General features: G+C 40.2%; 1 protein-coding gene across 1 annotated transcript in view; it reads left to right on the top strand.

Moving 5' to 3' along the window:
* DNAH5 (dynein axonemal heavy chain 5) overlaps nt 1-19,999 on the top strand; it is a 265,941-nt gene that overhangs the window by 208,549 nt on the left and 37,393 nt on the right. Inside the window, exons 66-70 of the mRNA XM_055422257.2 lie at nt 8,045-8,288; nt 9,269-9,383; nt 9,873-10,063; nt 15,899-16,020; nt 19,730-19,879. Of these exons, the coding sequence (XP_055278232.2) occupies nt 8,045-8,288; nt 9,269-9,383; nt 9,873-10,063; nt 15,899-16,020; nt 19,730-19,879 (822 nt within the window). The remainder of the gene's footprint in view (nt 1-8,044; nt 8,289-9,268; nt 9,384-9,872; nt 10,064-15,898; nt 16,021-19,729; nt 19,880-19,999) is intronic.

Here is a 19,999-nt window from a genome sequence, read left to right as displayed (position 1 = left end):
TTCGATCCCTGGGTCAGGAAGATGCCCTGGAGAAGGAAATGGCAGCCCACTCCAGCATTCGTGCCTGGGAAGTCCCGTGGATGGAGGAACTTGGCGGGCTACAGTCCATGGGGTTGCAAAAGAGTCCGGTATAACTTGGCAACTAAACAACAACACAAGAGTTGCTCTGCAGTATTCCTTTTGCTGTACAGCAAAGCGAATCAGCTGTGCATATACATATACATATACATGGACTTCCCAGGTAGCACAGTGGTGAAGACTCTGCGTGCCAATGCAGCAGATGCAAGAGACGTGGCTTCAGTCCTTGAGTCAGGGAAGATCCTCTGGAGTAGGAAATGGCAACCCACTCTCATATTCCTGCCTGGAACATTCCGTGGACAGAGAAGCCTGGTGGGCTACAGTCGGGAAGAGCTGGACATGACTGAGCAATTGAGCGCGCAGATACATAAACACATACATGTGCCCCCTCTGTTTTGGATTCCCTTCCCATTCAGGTCACCACGGAGCGCTGAGTAGAGTTCCCTGTGCTCTGGAGTCGGGTCTCATTAGTTGTCTGTTTTATACGCAGGCTCTACTTTTACCTGTGGTGTTGGCTTCAGGGAGCTAGGTTCTTTGATGGCACTTTGAATAATGCCCTTGTCCTCAACTTTCTTTCTGTTCAGCTGAGGTGAATGCGGTCTCCTTGGGGGGAAAAAATAATTTGGTTTCCCAGATTTTTAGTTGCAACAAAACAACTCCAGGACTGAGTTGTTAATTGTTGCAGCAGAGGTTTAAAATGAAATAAGGAGCACTTTAAGCTCATTGGAAGACTTTGAACAGTCTTGGAAAGCCAGTAAAGATCCCAGGCCAGACTTTTCCTTATTTCCTGGGAAAGCCGAGTATCTCGACACTTCATTTTCTTACCATCATCTCATTTTCAGAGTTCATTCCAGGCTCACAGTAAATGATTCTTATAGAAGTGTGGTCAGAGTAATGTGACACTCTTTCTATTATAATAACAGAGGGCCATCTTACCCTGAACCACATTATAATATAATGTGTAAGTGAACTCCGGGAGTTGGTGATGGACAGGGAGGCCTGGCGTGCTGTGATTCATGGGGTCACAGAGTCGGACACGATTGATTGACTGAACTGAACTGAACTGAATCTCTGTTTTCTTTTCTCTAAAGCAAAGTCTTTTGCAAGAAGTGAGCTTCATTGTTGGTATTGTTCAGTTGCTCAGTCATGTCCAGATCTTTGTGACCCCATGGACTGCAGCACTCCAGGCTTCCCTGTCCTTCACTAACTGCTGGATTTTCCTTAAACTCATAATCCATTGAATCGGTGATGCCATCCAACCATCTCATCCTCTGTTGCCCCCTTCTCCTCTTGCCTTCAACCTTTCCCAGCATTAGGGTGTTTTCCAGTGAGCCATCTCTTTGCATCAGGTGGCCAAAGTATTGGAGCTTTGGCATCAGTCCTTCCAATGAATATTCATGGTTGATTTCCTTTAGATTGACTGGTTTGATCTCCTTGCTGTCCAAGGGACTCTCAAGAGTCTTGTACAGCACCACAGTTTGAAAGCATCTGTTCTTCGGCTCTGAGCTGCTGGACTTAATTGTGCTGGATTTTAAGTAGCCTGTTTTCTGTCCGAAGCCTTTCCTTTTGCAGCATCTGTTCCGCCCACTGTGCCCCTGAATCTGCTCACTCTGCTAAATCTTTGCTGCCTGGGCAAGTGGGTCTAAGTTGATCTCCGGTACTTTCAGGGAATTTTTTATCATCTAGTGACTTATATGATAAGAGCTTATGTCTGTGCCTATTTAAATTATTTCTTTGACTTAAGCAGCAATGCAGTCTCTCTTACAATGATCACTTTCTGAGTGATTGTAAAAATATCAATATTAAATGCTATTGAGCCAAGGAGGGGGCTATTGGAAGTTAAGAAAATCCCATAGGTATGAGGTTGATGTTGGAAAGCATCTAAGAAATTCCCTACATGTGGGGAAACATTGAAACCAGTAGTAAACTTCTTCAGTCAGGATGAGTTATGCCTTCACTGCTCTGTTGATCCTTCTGGTGAAAGGAGGCTTGGAACAGTAACTTAGGATGCAAGGGAAAGGCCACTCATCTTTGAGTGCATAAATTCACCAGCTGTCCAGTGTTCTGGGACACTGGACAGTGAGAAGAAACCTTATTATCATGCAGGATCTGGTCTCACGAATGCTCCGCTGTCCAGCCTGTCAGACCCTCAGGTTTGTTTACTTAAGAAACAAATGGAAACCGTAGAGCATATGAATGGAAGCAAAGCAGATTTTTAACCAACTTTATAATTTTCTCTGTCCTTCAAAGCAGTTTTTTTAAATGCATGGGCTGTCCATGTTCACATCAAAGTCCTGTATAACTGTTGATCCGATATTGTTCTTGTGAGTGGATTTAGACAGCTTCCTGTTGTCACCAGAAGGTGATGTAGTGAGCCCTTTTTAAATAGGCAGCAAACCAGTAGCCCTCCAGAAACTTTCCTTTAAAGAAACCCATTCTCTTAGGGTCTCTCTCATCTTGATCCTAGAGAATAAGACAGAAACTCAAAGAGAACTGTATACTCCTAGGAGAGAAATATTCATATCAGTTAACAGTTAACAACCTCTACTGGCCATACAATGCAAAGCCTCAAGGATCATCATTGTTCAGAATTTCAGATGAGCAAACAGGTGTGTGATTTAATTCTTTTGGAGGTAGAAGGACCTGAATTTGATGGAACTGACATGAAAAATAACTTAATAAAGACACTAAATAGACATTGTTATCACCAGCTCATTTGGTGGAGAAACAAATAAATCTGAGTTCAGTTGTTTAACCTTTCATTTTAATTACCAGTGCAAGGTATAGAGAGAAGAATCTATGGGAATGAAAGCCCGAGTGATACCTTAAAATGAGAACTGTGGAAGGCTACCATCTATTTCCTTTGACTGTTTCTAAAACTCTGGTGATAGATGAATTTTATGTCCACAAAGAATTTTTGTTTTCATTTGTATCTTCATTGAGCCACTTAATTAAAAAAAAAGTTTATTTATTTGTTATTTTTGGCAGTGCTTAATCTTTGTCGCTGCGTGGGCTCTTCTCTAGTTGCAGCAGGTGGGGGCTTCTCACTTTGATGGCTTCTCTTGATGTGGAACATGGGCTCTGAGGCACATGGGTTCCAGGTGTTGCGGTGTGTGGGGTCTATAGTTGTAGCTCCTGGGCTCTAGAGCACGGGCGCAATAGTTTTGGCTCATGGACTTAGTTGCTGCACGGCATGTGGGATCTTCTCGAGTCAGGGATTTGAACCCGTGTCTCCTACATTGACAGCTTCTTTACAACTGAGCCACCAGGGAAGCCCCAGAGCCACTTAAGTTTTGATCATTTAATTAATAGTACATTTCCCGAACTTGCACTGAATCGCTACTGTACTTTCTTCCTCGATTTGGGAATCCTTTTCACATTACCACAGTTTGCATAATATTTTTTGTTGTAGCCTTAATGTAAAGAATACATCCCCTGGAGCCGGGAATCTTCCTGATCCAGGGATCAGACTCAGGTCTTCTGCATTGCAGGCAGTTTCTTTACCATTTGAGCCACCACGGAAGCCTTTAATATAAAGAATACATAACACAAATGTTTACTGTTCTCTGTGTGTGTGTGTGTGTCTGTCTATTTGTGTGTTAAGAAATAATCCCTTTGTTGGGAAAAATGCTTATAGACAAAATTATTTTGCTTAATTTTCCCCTACATATTAATTTGAAGAAGAACAGTATTTGGTAATAAAGTTGTAGTTCAGCATAACTGTGTTTACATTAATAATACAAATGAAAATATGCCTAAAACTTTACTCCAAAGTAGGTTTTCCATTTAAAAATCTCATGGAAAGCAAATAGCAATTCTGTTTTCTTTCAGAGATATCTTTCTTTGTCCTCTGACTATTGTTCTAGTCTAATGTTTGGTAAATGGGGTGGTATTTAGTGAATAAATTTGCTTTTGTAATTCCAAATATTACTTTAGGTTGTAGTATTTACTTTAAAGTAGATTATTTCATCAGTATTGAACTATGGGGGAAATGTACTTCATAGCCTTATTTTAATCCTTTGGGAATATAAGCATTACTTTAATTGACAATTTGATTTAATTAGTGTTGTTAATGATATTAAATAGAACACAACCATCTCAATAACATTCAAACTTTTACTTAACTCTTTAAAATCAGGGATGGAGTAATTTTGCACCTTATTGTACACATTACTAATAACTATATTTATTAATAATGGTTTTCATAAGCAACATGGAGCATAATTTTAGTCTCAGTCCCATAGTTCTCAAGGGGAGATGAGATTGGAAATGTAGATTGTAACAGGCTTTATAAACTATGTTGAAAATTTTGAACCTTTTCAAATAGTAAAGAGAAATCCCTCAATGACTTGGGGCAGAAAATGGGGTGATGACAGCAAAAGGTCAGCAGGGAGACCAATCATGGTTAGAGCAGTCCTGCGAGCAAAAATTAAAACCTAAATTACGGCAATTGCTGTGTAACTGGAAAAAAAAATGAGCAGAAGAAAAATTACTTTGTAGGAAGACTCAATAAGACTTGGTGAAGTTTTGGGATTTGATGGCCCATGGTCTATCTCCAGCAGACATGAACACGTGAATCCTTAGCATTATAAGTGGAAGATTAGAATGTTCTCCTTTTTAAAATTCCCATTTCAACTACTTTACTCTGCTTTTATGATATGTGACATTTGCAAATGTGATTTATTTTGTATCGACTTATAATTTTATTTTTCAAATTACTGATTTCCAAATAAATGTTATACTGCATCTGAAAAATCCGTGCTGGAAACGAATCAAGGGAGAGGGTGGAGGATAAGAGATGTCTTCTGAGCAGCTGTTGTGATCCAGGCACTGGTTTCAGCTACTCTGCTAATGATACCCACACACTCTCTCTCTGAGCTGATTTATGTACATTTTGCAGATGAAGAAACTGAGGCATATAGACTCATGTAACATGGTGAAGCTCATGCAGTTAGTAAATCCTGGGAGTCAGAACTGAAACAAGTCTTCTTGATGTTAAAATCCTCACTGTTCCCACTACTTTGCTTTCCTTTTCTTACCTGTCTTCAGGTGAGGACTTTTAGAGTCCTCTAGGAACTTATCTCTAGAGTCCTTACCTCTAGGGACTCAGAAACAATAATGAGAGTACATAAAATTTAGAAATATGGCAATAATAATATTTCAATTATTTCCATTTAATTTTATTGTCACTTTATTTCCTAGTGTAACCAAATTGCGAGTGCATTTATTGTAACTGTTTATGGAAATGATTTTTATAGTAGTCATTAAGCATCACTTGTTTGTACTAATTTCTACAGAAGCTCAAATTTGAGATTCTTATCTAGTGAATATATGAATTAAAATGACCAGTAAGAAAGCTTTCAAATGTAACCAAATAGCACATGGAAGCAAAGATAAGTAAGTCTTAATTGCATTGCTATATCTCAAAGAATTAAGAATTGATACAAGTTTGTTTAGTTAAGGAGCATTTGTTTTGCTTAAGGAGAGAATTTTTCTTTTCTAGAATGTTCTAGACCTAACTCACTGTGCTTAGAGCATGAGTTGGGAGTCTGGTAGGATCCCATTCACCTAATTGTTTAACCAATGGTGAATAACTAGCTGGACTGTAAAGCAGAGGCTAGAGCTTTTTGCTCTTTGTCTGTATGCAATTTTGTTATCAGGAACTTTATTTGTAACTTTATGGTTTTTGTTACAAAGGCAGACTTTTCATGTCTGTATTTCTGGTACTAAGACATGACTAGATTTTCTGGTACACTAACATGCTTCAGTTTATCAGTTTGAAAAAGGGGTTCAGTTCAGTTCAGTCACTCAGTTGTGTCTGACTCTTTGCGACCCCATGAATCACAGCACGCCAGGCCTCCCTGTCCATCAGCAACTCCTGGAGTTCACTCAAACTCATGTCCATCGAGTCAGTGATGCCATCCAGCCATCTCATTCTCTGTCGTCCCCTTCTCCTCCCGCCCCCAATCCCTCCCAGTATCAGAGTCTTTTCTAGTGAGTCAACTATTCACATGAGGTGGCCAAAGTATTGGAGTTTCATCTTTAGCATCAGTCCTTCCAATGAACACCCAGGACTGATCTCCTTTAGAATGGACTGGTTGGATCTCCTTGCAGTCCACGGGACTATCTAGAGTGATTAATCACTCATTCTGCAGTATTGAGAGCTGACTATATACTGGGATTGTACTAAGAGCTGGAGAATGTATCAATGAACTAAAAATTCCTTGGAGCATAACTATTAAGTAAATTGTGTGTTATATTAGGAAGTAAATAGTCATGTCATTAGTGAATAGTCTCATTATGTTTTATATGTTTTCATATGATTCATCGCTGTGTATAACTTTGGATTTTTAGTTTTCTAGGTAGGATTTAGAATCTACAAAACCTGCTGAGTCATTAATACCTAATTGAGTATGGACCTTTCTGAAGCCACTCTGTCAGCGCGGGCTTGGTACCACATGCCTGGTTCAATTCAGTTCAATTCAGTTGCTCAGTCGTGTCTGACTCTCCGCGACCCCATGAATCAGCTGGACCTAAACTGCTGGCAGTGCTTTCCCATTCAAGGCACCTGCATTTAATCCTCGTTTTCCCAAATTGTGTCTACACTGAAATGTGCATAGCTTCTTCAGTAATGCAGCTAAGCGTAGGTAGGCACCTTGTCAGTGGACACTATATTTAGAAAGGTCTTCAAGCAAACTTGCAGACGCATGTTTTTCTCTTTAAATTTTATTTTGATTTTTGATATCTTATTCTTGGGTTTCTCACTGATGCAGATTGACCACTTCATTTTTATTAAAAAAATCTTTTTTGGCTATACCACAAGGCATGTGGGATCATAGTTCCCCGACCAGAGATCAAACCCTTGTCCCCTGCGGTGGATGCTCATGCCCTCTACAGTTTTGAACTTGCAGGGAGGTCCTTTTTGGAAGATTTTAAATTCTATTTCCTCATAGTCTTTTCCTTTTTTGATTTTTTTTTATTAACCTCCAGTTAGAATCGCTCATGAAACAATTTGACTTTTTTTAAAAATTAATTTATTTTAATTGGAGGCTAATTACTTTACATTATTGTATTGGTTTTGCCATACATTGACATGAATCTGCCCCGGGTGTACGTGTGTTCCCCATCCTGAACCCCCTCCCACCTCCCTCCCAATCCCAGAATTGAAGGAGACACAATTTGACTTTCACGTACAGTTTGACCTGCTGCCTGAAGCATATTGTCTTTGGTTTGTCATGGCCATTTTGTGCTTCCTCCACCCTCACCAACTCCATCTTTTCTTTTCCTTCTCTTTCACCATCTTTCTTTCTCCAAACTCCCTATAAGGAAGAACTAGACAATTAGGACAATAATCTCCCAAAGCCATTTTCTCCCCAGCTTCCCACAAAGGTCTTTTGGGAAGGATTCAGAACTTCCCTTCTCTTTAAAAGAACAGCATCTTTCCTTTTCAAGTTGAGATGATTTTTAAATTTATACGTACCCGCAGTAACAGTACAGTTTGCCTGCCTAACTTTTGGATACTTGCTTGTCACAGAGTTGGATACTATTTCAACAGGCAAGTTGAGAATAATCACATTCAAAAGACAATAGAGCTCTTTTAAGCAAGACACTAAGCAGAGATAAATGTATTTAATCTGAGCTGCATATGTTATATTCAAACAAATTTCAGTTTCAAAATGGGAATAAATATGATCACAAAAGTCACTTAAAGCTGAGTTGACTTTAGGAAATAAACAGATGGTAAATTGTTAGCATTGGTAATATTTTCTGCACATTTTATGTTGTTTGCCACCAATTCTTTCCTCTATGAATTCATCTTCTCTGATTTTGATGTCTGTATTTCCTGCAGTCAAATATGATAACTACAGTGCAGGAACTTGAGAGAGCCTAATAGGTAAACATTTAAAGGAATGGCTAAATGATAGTTGTTAATTAAGAAAGAAAATATATTGATGCAAATTAACAGGAATTGGAGAAAGAAAGAACTCATCTCATGGAAGATGTAACTGCAAACAAAAGGAAGATGAAGGAGCTGGAAGATAATTTGCTTTACCGTCTGACCAGCACCCAGGGGTCCCTGGTGGAAGATGAGAGTCTCATCCTTGTGTTGAGTAAGACAAAAAAGACAGCTGAGGAGGTGACACAGAAGCTGGAAATTTCAGCCGAGACAGAAATTCAAATTAACTCAGCCCGGGAGGAATATAGACCCGGTGAGTTTGGTAATGAAAGACAAATGTCACAGGAAAATGAAGCGAGAAATGAGAATTAGAGAAATCGAAGTAAGGACGTTATGAAAACGATTATGTGATGTGGGATGGCCATTTATGTTTTATGCCATTTCTTTAAATATTCAGCAAAATTGAAGAAATTTTATGATGGTATAAATTTTCTAAGCGCTTATAATTCATGTTATTGGCAAATTCCTTAAGGTTCCTATGAACTTATTTTTAAACCAGAAAGTTAAGAGAGCTTTTTGAGCACATCTGACTGCAAATTAGTGGAGTCTGGGTCATTCCTGCTGCGTTTGTGGGCTGTTTATTAGTTGTTTATCATTGGTAACAATAAACCTGTGTTTTGTAGTCTTCCTCATAGGAAGGTAGTTCTCTGGTCTCATGGGAACTCTTCAGTCTTATCCGTGAATCAACAAATCAGTGTTGTTTACGGGTTATAAAGGGAACCTGCTAAAAGAATTCAATTTCCTTTAGTAATTTATCATGTCTTCTGGAAAAATAATCGAAACAATATCTACTGGTGAACAGTCAGGAGCATCCTCTCTGTGATGCCTTGGTTTGCCAACTTGAGGCCAGGGTTAGTCAGGGCTTCTTCATGGAGCTTAAGAACGAGGTCCTTTCAATGCCTATGCAATTTTCTGGGTGTTACAACCTGTGCTGTCCCACAAGTTGTCTTCTCTACCTATGAGAAAATGTAATAAAATGTATTTATAAGGGATCTAGAGATTCTAAAATGGAAAGTATTACTTAATGAGGGCAAACAGCAGGCTACGTGTGCAGAGCTTATAAAGAAGAATTAAATGTATATGATGACATTGCTCTAGATGCCCATTGCTGGTAGATAGTCATTGCTAAGACTATGAACCTTGTTGTTTCCATTTAGCATTCAGACTGATGTGTGCACGGGTCATTTATTGTCCACCCTCATCGCAAGTGCAACCTCCGTCTTTGTTTTTCAGTTGCCACCCGGGGTAGCATCCTCTACTTTCTCATCACGGAGATGCGCTTGGTTAATGAGATGTATCAGACTTCGCTCCGCCAGTTTCTTGCCTTGTTTGACCTTTCTTTGGCCAGGTATGTCTGTACTAAGGAAGCCAAGCTGGATTCGGTATCTGTGGGATAGAATGATGATATTATGTTGATAACTTCCCCTCCAGCTTTACTACTAAGCTTCTTCTTTTAATCTAAATTGAGCATAATTACCAGTATGTTAACAAATTATTTTCATTTGTTATTTTATGCTCAGAGAAAGCTCTACCAACTATTTATTCATTGATTGATCAATTCTTTTGGGTTCACAACTTTCTATTTAACAAAATTCCCCAGATGTTGTTGTGAGTGATAATGTTCAGTGGGTAAAAATTGATTCAGACGATGTGAAGGATTCTTTTATGTTATTTCATGTTGAGAGAATGCTTGTTATTTCAGATTTAGGAGGCTTACTAATGATGCATATAAAATAAGAATTGGTCTTTGAGAGTTATTTTCCATGAAAGACTTTGTTTTTAAGAACAATTGAAAAGGGCGGTGGGCTAAACCTGATTTAAATGCTCTCTCCTCCAGGTCTGTCAAGAGCCCAATTACAAGCAAGAGGATCGCTAATATCATTGAGCACATGACCTACGAGGTTTTTAAGTACACAGCTCGTGGGTTGTATGAGGAGCACAAATTCCTGTTCACTCTGCTGCTTACCCTGAAGATTGACATCCAGAGGAACCGAGTCAAGCATGAAGAGTTTCTCACCCTTATTAAAGGTCAGTATAAGACTAGAAAGCATTGCACACGGGTGCAGTTGTACCAATTATTGTGAAGGTCGTATTTGTGTTTTAGTAGTAGTTTCCTTGCATTTCATTGAAGATTGCACTTATGAGAGATATTTTATTTGTTCATTTATTGCATGAAATTTTTTAAAATTTTATTTATTGTATTAAAAAAAATATATTTTGTGCTGGGTCTTTGTTGCTCTAGGGACTTCTTGTTGGCTCAGATGGTAAAGCGTCTGCCTACAATGCGGGAGACCCGGGTTCGATTCCTGGGTCGGGAAGATCCCCTGGAGAAGGAAATGGCAACCCACTCCAGTACTCTTGCCTGGAGAATCCCATGGATAGAGGAGCCTGGTAGGCTACAGCCCATGGGGTTGCAAAGAGTCGGACATGACTGAGTGGCTTCACTTTCACTTTGTTGCTCTGCGTGGGCTTTCCCTCGTTGCAGGAAGCAGGGGCTCCTCTGTTGCGGTGAGAAGGCTTCCCATTGTGCCAGCCTCTCTTGCTGCGGAGAACAGGCTCTAGGTGCACAGGCTTCAGTAGCTGTAGCACGTGAGTTCAGTAGTTGCAGCTCACTGGCTCTCAGGCATGGGATCAGTAGTTACGGGGCCTGGGCTTAGTTGCTCCGTGGCTTGTGGAATCTTCCAGGACCAGGGATCAAACTCATGTCCCCTGCATTGGCAGGCAGATTCTTATCCACTCTACTGGCAGGCAAGTCCCTGCACGAATATTTATTGGCATTTGGAGTAGGCACTTGGAACACTTAATAAGCAAGGAAATTGTGTAGTATGTGAGACGCTAATAAACACTGTGGGGGGAAGAAAACCAGAGGAGGACAAGGGAGATGGGGAGTTACACAGTATGTGGAGTGAGGGGGAATGTTAACATTTTAAATGGGATGTTTAATGGGATTTCTAATGGAGTGGGACTCCTGAGAGATGGACAGGTGAGCCAAGACCTGGAGGAGCAGGGGGTGCTGGCTTTGGGGACGTTTAGAGAAGTGCCGAAGGAAGAGGGGCTGGCATCAGTGCCTCTGTTGTAAGGGAGCCTCGTACTGTCTCCAATGTGATGGAGGCAAAGCACAGCAAACATGGTGGCCGAGCAGTGGTGAGCAACCATGCTATTCATCCCATGCTTATTTCCTCTGTGTCTGTCGTAGCATCGTTCACAGGTTGAACAATCTATTAGGCTAGCCAGTATTGAGCAGGCTCTGGGAATTGGTGATGGACAGGGATGCCTGGTGTGCTGCAGTCCAAGGGGTCGCAAAGAGTCGGACATGGCTGAGCGACTGAACTGAACTGATTGAAAGTTAGTCCCATAGTTGTGTCCAACCCTTTGCAACCCTATGGACTGGCTCACCAGGCTCGTCTGTCCATGGAATTTTCCAGGCAAGCTGGCCAAAAAGATTTTGGGGTTTTTCCATAAGATGTTATGGGAAAAACTCAAATGAACTTTTTGGCCAACCCAGTACTATACATTTCTAAAGAAAGATTTACTTTTTTAAAAAATATTTATTTATTTGGCTGCATTGGGTCTTAGTTGTGGCATGTGAATGAACTCTTAGTTGAGGTGTGGAATCTAGTTCCCGGACCAGGGATTGACCCAGTCCCTGCTTGGGGAGCTCAAAGTCTCACCAAGGAAGTCCCTGGGGATTTATCTTTAGAGATAAAACACAGCTTTATATTTGGACAAGGGGTGGATTTTCATGACCTCACCTACATGGAGAGTAGATTTGCAGAGGAACTTGAAGAGGATCCTATGGGGGCAGAAGGAAAGGGCACATGGGAGTGTGTAGGTCAGAGTGACACTTAACATACATACCAATGCATATTTGTATACATATGCCTGGGAAGAAAGCTATGGCAAGCCTACACAGCATACTAAAAAGCAGAGACATCATTTTGCTGACAAATGTTCATCTAGTCAAAGCTATGGTTTTTCTAGTAGTCATATACGGATGTGAGAGTTGGACCAGTAAGAAGGCTGAGTACTGAAGAATCAATGCTTTCAAACTGTGGTGCTGGAGAAGACTCTTGAGAGTCCCTTGGACAGCAAGGAGATCAAACCAGTCAATTCTAAAGGAAATCAGTCCCGAATATTCATTGGAAGGACTGATGCTGAAGCTCCAATACTTTGGCTACCTGATGAGAATTGACTCATTAGAAAAGACTCTGATGCTGAGAAAGATTGAAGGCGGGAGAAGAGGATGACAGAGCATGAGATGGTTGGATGGCATCACTGGACATGAGTTTGAGCAGACTCTAGTAGATAGTGAAGGACAGGGAGACCTGGCATGCTGGTGTCTATGGGGTCGCAAAGAATCAGACGCAACTTAGTGACTGAACAACTATGCATACATAGCTTGTAATGGCAATGAAGACTCATCATTTAGACGTGAAAACTTAGATGTATGATTTTTGGATGATATCTCTTTCTGTCTCTTCTTTGTCTCTAATCCTTGAACCCTTGCCCTTGTTTCTTTATGTTCCAAGCTTCCTAAATCAGAGCACGTGGAAGATGAATAGTCTGGAGAGGCATCACCTTAGGTAGACATGTAGGTATCGGAGTTGCCTTCTTCAGTGAGTCCATTGTATGTCACTGATTTCTGACCTCAGTGACTCTGGCCCTTCAGTTGATGGAGTTTCCTATGGGAAAGTTGTTCCTGACATCCTCAATTCAGGCATAAGATGCCTTTCCCCATGGGAATGACATTGACCTTGACATCCAGAAATGGTTGAGATACTGTAAAGTATGTTACAGTTTGGCATAATCTAAACAAACATGGAATTTAGAGTTGGGAAGACTCTAAGGGAAAATAGTGGCTTTGCCACTTTGGGATAAGTGGTTTTGAGCAGGTTATTTAAACTTTTCAAGTTTCAGTTGCCTTAGCTATGAAGCAAGGATAGTCATATCTACATAATAGGATTACTGAGAATTCACACAATTTATATAAACCCTGGAACATAGAATATGCTCAGCAGATGATGGGCATTGTTATTTTTATCTTTAGTTGTTTAATTTATTTTGATTTGTTTGAGGCTTGCATAGGTTGGACAGGATTTTGTGGACTTCCTGCATTCAGCACCTATTTCTTATGCTCCTTCGGGGCTTCATAAGATTTCCCTTTGTTAGTTATGTTGGTGAGAGCTGCCCAAAGACAACTCCCTCTGTAAGGATTTTAAAATCACACGGTTGAAAATATTTAGATAGCAACAGTGTTTTGATACTGATCTTTTAATTTACTCATCTCTAAGAGGGGAAAAGGTGAGTCCAGAGGGCTTTCTCAGTCTGCCTTAGCGAGGTCACTTCATGATTGTGTGGTACAGCTTGTATGAATCATGAGCATGTTTCAGTTTTGCAAAGTTTAATGATAAAGATTTAATTCTCAATCATTTTTAGAGTTTATTTTGAATTATTGCTATCCCAGCTGTTCATTCTTTGGGAGTCCATCTAATCTGGTGCCGTATTATCCAGGAATGCGTCCCTACCCTCCACTACAATATTCTTTGTGGTCCATTGTACCCTTCTGAGGCAGCCAAGTTATTCATGACAGAATTACCCTCTAGTATTCTTGCCTGGAGAATCCCGTGGATGGAGGAGTCTGGTGGGCTACAGTCCACGGGGTCGCAAAGAATCGGACATGACTGAGCGACTTCACACACACACACACACACACACACACACACACACACACAATGAATAATGCTATGGTTTCAAGGAATCCTCTTTCCCATGAAAGTCTTTTCTCTAACCATGTGGTGGATACGTTATTCTTTTCAATTTGCTGGAAAATGGACATTTTCCATGGAAATTGGTGTGACATTTTTCAACAGTACCATTGTACTTAGTTCTTTAACTGCTCCCTGGTGTTCAAGCAATTTGTTTTGATTTTATGAGCTAATATTTTCACTGAAATCACTTCACTTATGTCTTGTTCCACTTACCTTGGAAGTCTACTAAGATGGCTTTGGCAAAAGACAGCAATTTCGTGGAGTTGATGGTACCTGAATAAAGCAGAGATTGCCTCAATAAATATCTTGAGTATTATTATTTGTTTATGACCTGCTCTATTTAAAAAAGATTGTAGCCAAATGGGTTAGTTATATCCTTTGAAGAATTATGCTTAGAGCATATTTTCCCTGAAGCATTTTAATAGATGTTATTTATTAAACAGTATATTTTATCCTATAGAAGACTTGCTAGCTCTTGTTTTGACTTAAATTATGATTGTTCACACATTTAGTTTTTCTAGGATGGACCACAGCAACATTTTAAGCTGTCGTTTATTTATTTGATAGTGCTATGAGAGTTATATGAGTTACATGAGGTTAGATGAATTATCAGCAAAGAGATAGGAGTCAGCACCCAATGGAAATGTTTGTTGTGGGTAGATTGATCAAGGATAAGTGACATAGCACAGGGCCCTTGGATGTGCTCCACATGGATGTAAATAATATACTGGTTCATAGAGGAGAATCTCTTAAACACAGGTAGTGTTACAAGCATATCTAGATAAATTCTCTCTTTAAAATGTTGTTCAGTTGGTCAGTTGTGTCTGACTCTTTGTGACCTCATGGACTGCAGCAAGCCAGGCTTCCTTGCCATTCAGCATCTCCTGGAGTTTACTCAAACTCATGTCCAGTGAGTTGGTGATGCCATCTGATGGTGAAACTCATCCTTAAAATGAGCTTGTGTCAATATTTGGCAGCTATTCAAGGTTATGGTTTTTCCCGTGGTCATGTATGGATGTGAGAGTTGGACTGTGAAGAAAACTAATCGCCGAAGAATTGATGCTTTTGAACTGTGGTGCTGGAGAAGACTCTTGAGAGTCCCTTGGACTGCAAGGAGATCCAACCAGTCCATTCTAAAGGAGATCAATCCTCCTTGTTCATTGGAAGGACTGATGCTAAAGCTGAAACTGCAATACTTTGGCCACCTCATGCAACGAGTTGACTCACTGGAAAAGATTCTGATGCTGGGAGGGATTGGAGGTGGGAGGAGACGGGGACGACAGAGAATGAGATGGCTGGATTTCATCACCGACTCGATGGACATGAGTTTGAGTGAACTCCGGGAGTTGGTGATGGACAGGGAGGCCTGGCGTGCTGTGATTCATGGGGTCGCGGAGAGTCGGACACGACTGAGCGACTGAACTGAACTGAGTGCTGAAAACAGCTGCTCATTTAGTGACTCTCAGCTGTGTCTGTGATCCTGTTTTGAGTGTTTCACACTCACCTTATGTATTCTCATTCATTATCACAACACCTAAGTGAAAGTGAAAGTGTTAGTCTCTCAGTGGTGTTGGACTCTTTGTGACCCCATGGACTATAGCCTGCCAAGCTCCTCTGCCCATGGAATTCTCCAGGCAAGAGTACTAGAGTGGGTTGCCATTTCCTTCTCCAGGGAATCTTCCTGACCCAGGGATCGAACCTGGGTCTCCCTCATTGCAGGGATATTCTTTACCGTCTGAACCACCAGGAAACACCTCGGTGTCATTATTCCCATTGTACGTATTTGAATACACAGTCCCAGACGGATGAGTTGACTTGTCACACACCTTGGACAGGTGTAGCTAAAACAGAATGTACCACTTACCTGGATCCAGACCTATATCACTGATCCTTAAATGTGTTTTTCTGAAACCATCTGTTCCTTTATTACATGTTAAAGCTTGTTCATCACTATGATTTATATTTCTGAGTTTAATAAATGTTAAGGTAGTAGAGGAATTGATATTACAATAGTTTCAGCAAGTTTTTTTTTTTTTAAATAGAGATATTGTTTGTACGGAAACAAAATTTTAACATAATATATTTAACTTGAAAGGTGGTGCCTCCTTGGACTTGAAAGCCTGTCCTCCTAAACCTTCTAAATGGATCCTGGACATGACCTGGCTAAATTTGGTGGAACTCAGCAAACTTAGACAGTTTTCTGATGTCCTTGATCAGGTAACTTGTGCTTTGAATAAACTTATGATAATATCCCAGTGGGCAGCTTCCTGATTTATCCCTGTTTGGGGAAGAGAAAGATTTCTTACTGTTGTCACTCCTAAAATGGAATGACCAGTGCTTGACCTCTCATGCCTCATTCATATTCTGATAAAGCACACTCCACCCATGGAAGGCTGGTTTTCAGGTAGAAATTAGTTGCCCAGGAAGTTTAACTAATGTTGTCCTGGGCCTTATGTCAATATTACCAATTGGAGATCTACCAATGGAAAAACAGATTCAGTTAGTTTAAGAGATGGCTGTTACAATATAAAATCTTTTTATGCAATTTTCAATTTTGTTTTTGGTTTTTGTTTTTCTACTCAAAATGAAACTCTAGTATTGCTTTTCTCTAAAAAAATAGAGATTAGATATGATCAAGAAGTTTTGACCATAGATTCAATCCTATAGATTGAATGATGAGAAATAGGAACAACCTGCTTCTGAATGCTAAATATTCTTTCTTGCCTCTAGTTCCTGTCTCTCTCTTCTTCCTCTCCTTGTTTATACTGCCTTAGCTAGGAATCTGGGTATGAATTTAACACAAACACCTGGCCTTTTATTTTTAGAAGTTGTACTTTCATAAACAGCCAGTTCTGTATGAACTGTGTGTATATTGGAATTATGGCACTTGGGTATGGAAAGTTGAACTGGGACAAGTCAAGAAACAGGTTCTTGAAAATCTGATGACCAGCAGGAAGTTGTGTGAATAGCAAGGTTGCTTTCTTCAGCTGCACATTGAAGGCTTTGATCAAAGAATGTCCAAACACTGGTCCCTTTTAAAAATTGAAGTATGATTGGGCTTTCCTGGTGGCTCAGATGGTAAAGAAACTGCCTGCAATGCAGGAGACCTGGATTTGATCCCTGGGTCTGGGAGATCCCCACAGTATTCTTGCCTGGAGAATCCAGAGGAGGAGACTGGTGGACTACAGTCCATGGGGTCGCAAAGAATCAGACTTGACTGAGCAGCTAACACTTTCACTTTCACACATGGTTGATTTCCAGTGTTATGTTCTTTTCATAACAGCAAAGTGATTTAGTTTTATACATACATATGCACGCACGCACATACACACACACTGTATTCTTTCTCATTAGGGTTTATTATAAGATATTGAATCTAGTTCCCTGTGCTGTACAGTAGGGTCTTGTTGTTTATCTATTTTATATATAGAAGTTTATGTCTGCTAATCCCAAACCCCTGATTGCTCTCTCCCCCACCCCCTTTCCTGTTTTGTAACCATAAATTTGTTTTCTATGTCTGTGAATTTGTTTCTTTTTCATTAATGAATCTGTTTGTATCATGATCTAGAAATGATGTCTATGTATGTGTCAGTCACTCAGTTGTGTCCGACTCTTTGGGACCCCATGGACTGTAGCCTGCCAGTCTCTCTGTCCGTGGGATTCTCCAGGCCAGAATACTGGAGTGGGTAGCCACTCCTTTTTCTAGGGGATCTTCCCGACCCAGGGATCAAACCCAGGTCTTCTGCATTGTAGGCAGATTCTTTACCATCTGATCCACCAGGGAAGCCTTTAGAAATGATGTCATATGGTATTTGTCCTAACATTGGTCCTTGACTTTACCAGCTTAGGTTGACGGAAAGCTTAAGCTATATTTTTATGTTTTGGCTTAGGCCTGCTGCTGACCATGTAATTTGGGTGCAAACCATTCTCTTGGGTTAAATAGCTTTTCTTTGGGAGATTTTAAGGCAATCTAGCTTGTTCCCCCATGGGATAACTCCTAGTGACCTTTCCTGTACCATTATTAGTTATTGAAATAACTGTCTTCCAGAGATTGTATTTTATACCTGAAATCCCTCCATATAGTGTAGTCTTTTGTAATTGAAACAGGTTATTTTTTATTCTTGTTACATGATACTTTCTGAATATGAACCCATATGCGTTTTTCCTTTGATTACAACTCTGAGAAATACACTTGGAGCTTTTTTTTTTTAATTGGAGTATGATTGCTTAACCATGTTGTTAGTTTCAATGAAGTGAACCAGCTATATGTATACATATATCCCCTCCCTCTTAGACTTCCCTCCCACCCACCCCCTATCCACCCCTCACATAGCACTGAGCTAAGCTCCCTTTGCTGTATAGCAGCTTCCCAATAACTATCTGTTTTACACATGTATGTATGTATGTTTAATCACTCAGTCATGTCCAACTGTTTGTGACCCCATGGACTGTAGCCCGCCAGGGTCCTTTGTCCATGGAATTCTCTGGTCAAGAATACTGGAGCGGGTTGCCATTTCCTTCTCCAGTTTTACACATGATGGTGTATATATGTCAATCCAAAATCCCTCAGTTCGTTCCACCCTCCCTTTCCCCTTCTGTGTCAACATGTCTGTCTTCTGCATCTGTATCTCTATTCCTTCCCTGCAAATGGGTTCATCTGTACCATTTTTTCTAGATTCCACATATATGCATTAATATATAGTATTTCTTTTTCTCTTTCTGACTTACTTCACTCTGTATGACAGACTCTAGGTTCATCCACATTACTGCAAATGACCCAATTCAGTTCCTTTTTATGGCTGAGTAATATTCCACTGTGAGCTTCCCAGGTGATGCAGTGGTAAAGAATCTGCCTCTCAGTGCAAGAGATGCAAGAGATGTGGGTTTGGCCTCTGGGTTGGGAGGATCCCCTGGAGGGGGAAATGGCAACCCACTCCAGTGTTCCTGCCTAAGAAATTCCATAGACAGAGGAGCCTAGTGGGTTACAGTCCATGGGTTGCAGAGAGTCAGACATGACTGAACAGCAGCAGAAAAATATAACACTTATACATGTACCACAACTTCTTTATCCATTCATCTGTTGATGGACATTTAATTTGTATAGTCAAAGGAAATATACTAGAGAACATAAGATCATGTATATCTGCAGATCTGACTTACGCTGTGATTGTGGGATGTTTTTCTGTTTAGTGCTTATCTCTTTTCAGTTTTGTAAGCTTCAAAGGATAATGAACTGTCTTTTTTTCTTCCCCTTTATAAATTGCCCAAATGAAACAAGTGTGATTATTCACTTAATGATGATATTAAATGGTATGTTTCAAATGACTCTAGATTGATAGATATTGACCAGAAAGCTTCAATAATAAACATGTATTAAATGTCTTCTTGTGTTCCAAGACTGATCCTGGGAAATGAGGAAACATAAGTGAATGAGATTTGATCATGGGAGATCTCATGGATCAAAACAGATTTCCTTAAAATAATGAAAATGGATTTTCATTGATCTCTTTATTCTTTATGGAGTTGTTATCACAAAGGCATAAAGGAAATGACACAGCATGGTTCTCCCTTTAAAAAGGGCCTGTAGGCTGGTGTTAATACAGACTGACTTTAGAGCAAACCACATTTGATTTTCAACTCTCAAAATTTTTGGTACCAGGCTATAAAATTTTAAAAAATAATCAAGGGATATCATTTCCTTTTCCCACTCCAGTATTCTTTCCTGGAGGACCCTGTGGACAGACAGAGCCTAGTGGGCTACAGCCCATGGGGTTGCAAAGAGTCAGACACGCCTGAGCGCGCGCGCACACACACACACACACGATATCATTCACACATGTCTGAAATCATCAGAAAAATATCTGTGAAGTCTTACTGAAAGATTTTTCTGTGGTGTGACACATTTCTTATCCCCTGGTATTTGCAGATATCAAGAAATGAGAAAATGTGGAAAATCTGGTTTGATAAGGAAAGCCCTGAGGAGGAACCCCTTCCAAACGCCTATGACAAATCTCTTGACTGCTTTCGGCGTCTTCTCCTTATTAGATCCTGGTGTCCCGACAGAACCATTGCCCAGGTAAAAAGTGCATATGTTAAAAATAAGAGAATATTTTAAAGGAGAATTTCCTTTTTAAATTTTAAAGAGTATTTAAAATGTTAAACCCCATGAGAATTTTCATGTGGGCTTCTGTCTAAT

This window comes from Moschus berezovskii, chromosome 18 (assembly GCF_049115385.1).
Source record: "Moschus berezovskii isolate FMDL1 chromosome 18, NW_MosBer_1.0, whole genome shotgun sequence".
Lineage (NCBI taxonomy): Eukaryota > Metazoa > Chordata > Mammalia > Artiodactyla > Moschidae > Moschus > Moschus berezovskii.
This window is presented reverse-complemented; position numbering and strand designations above follow the sequence as displayed.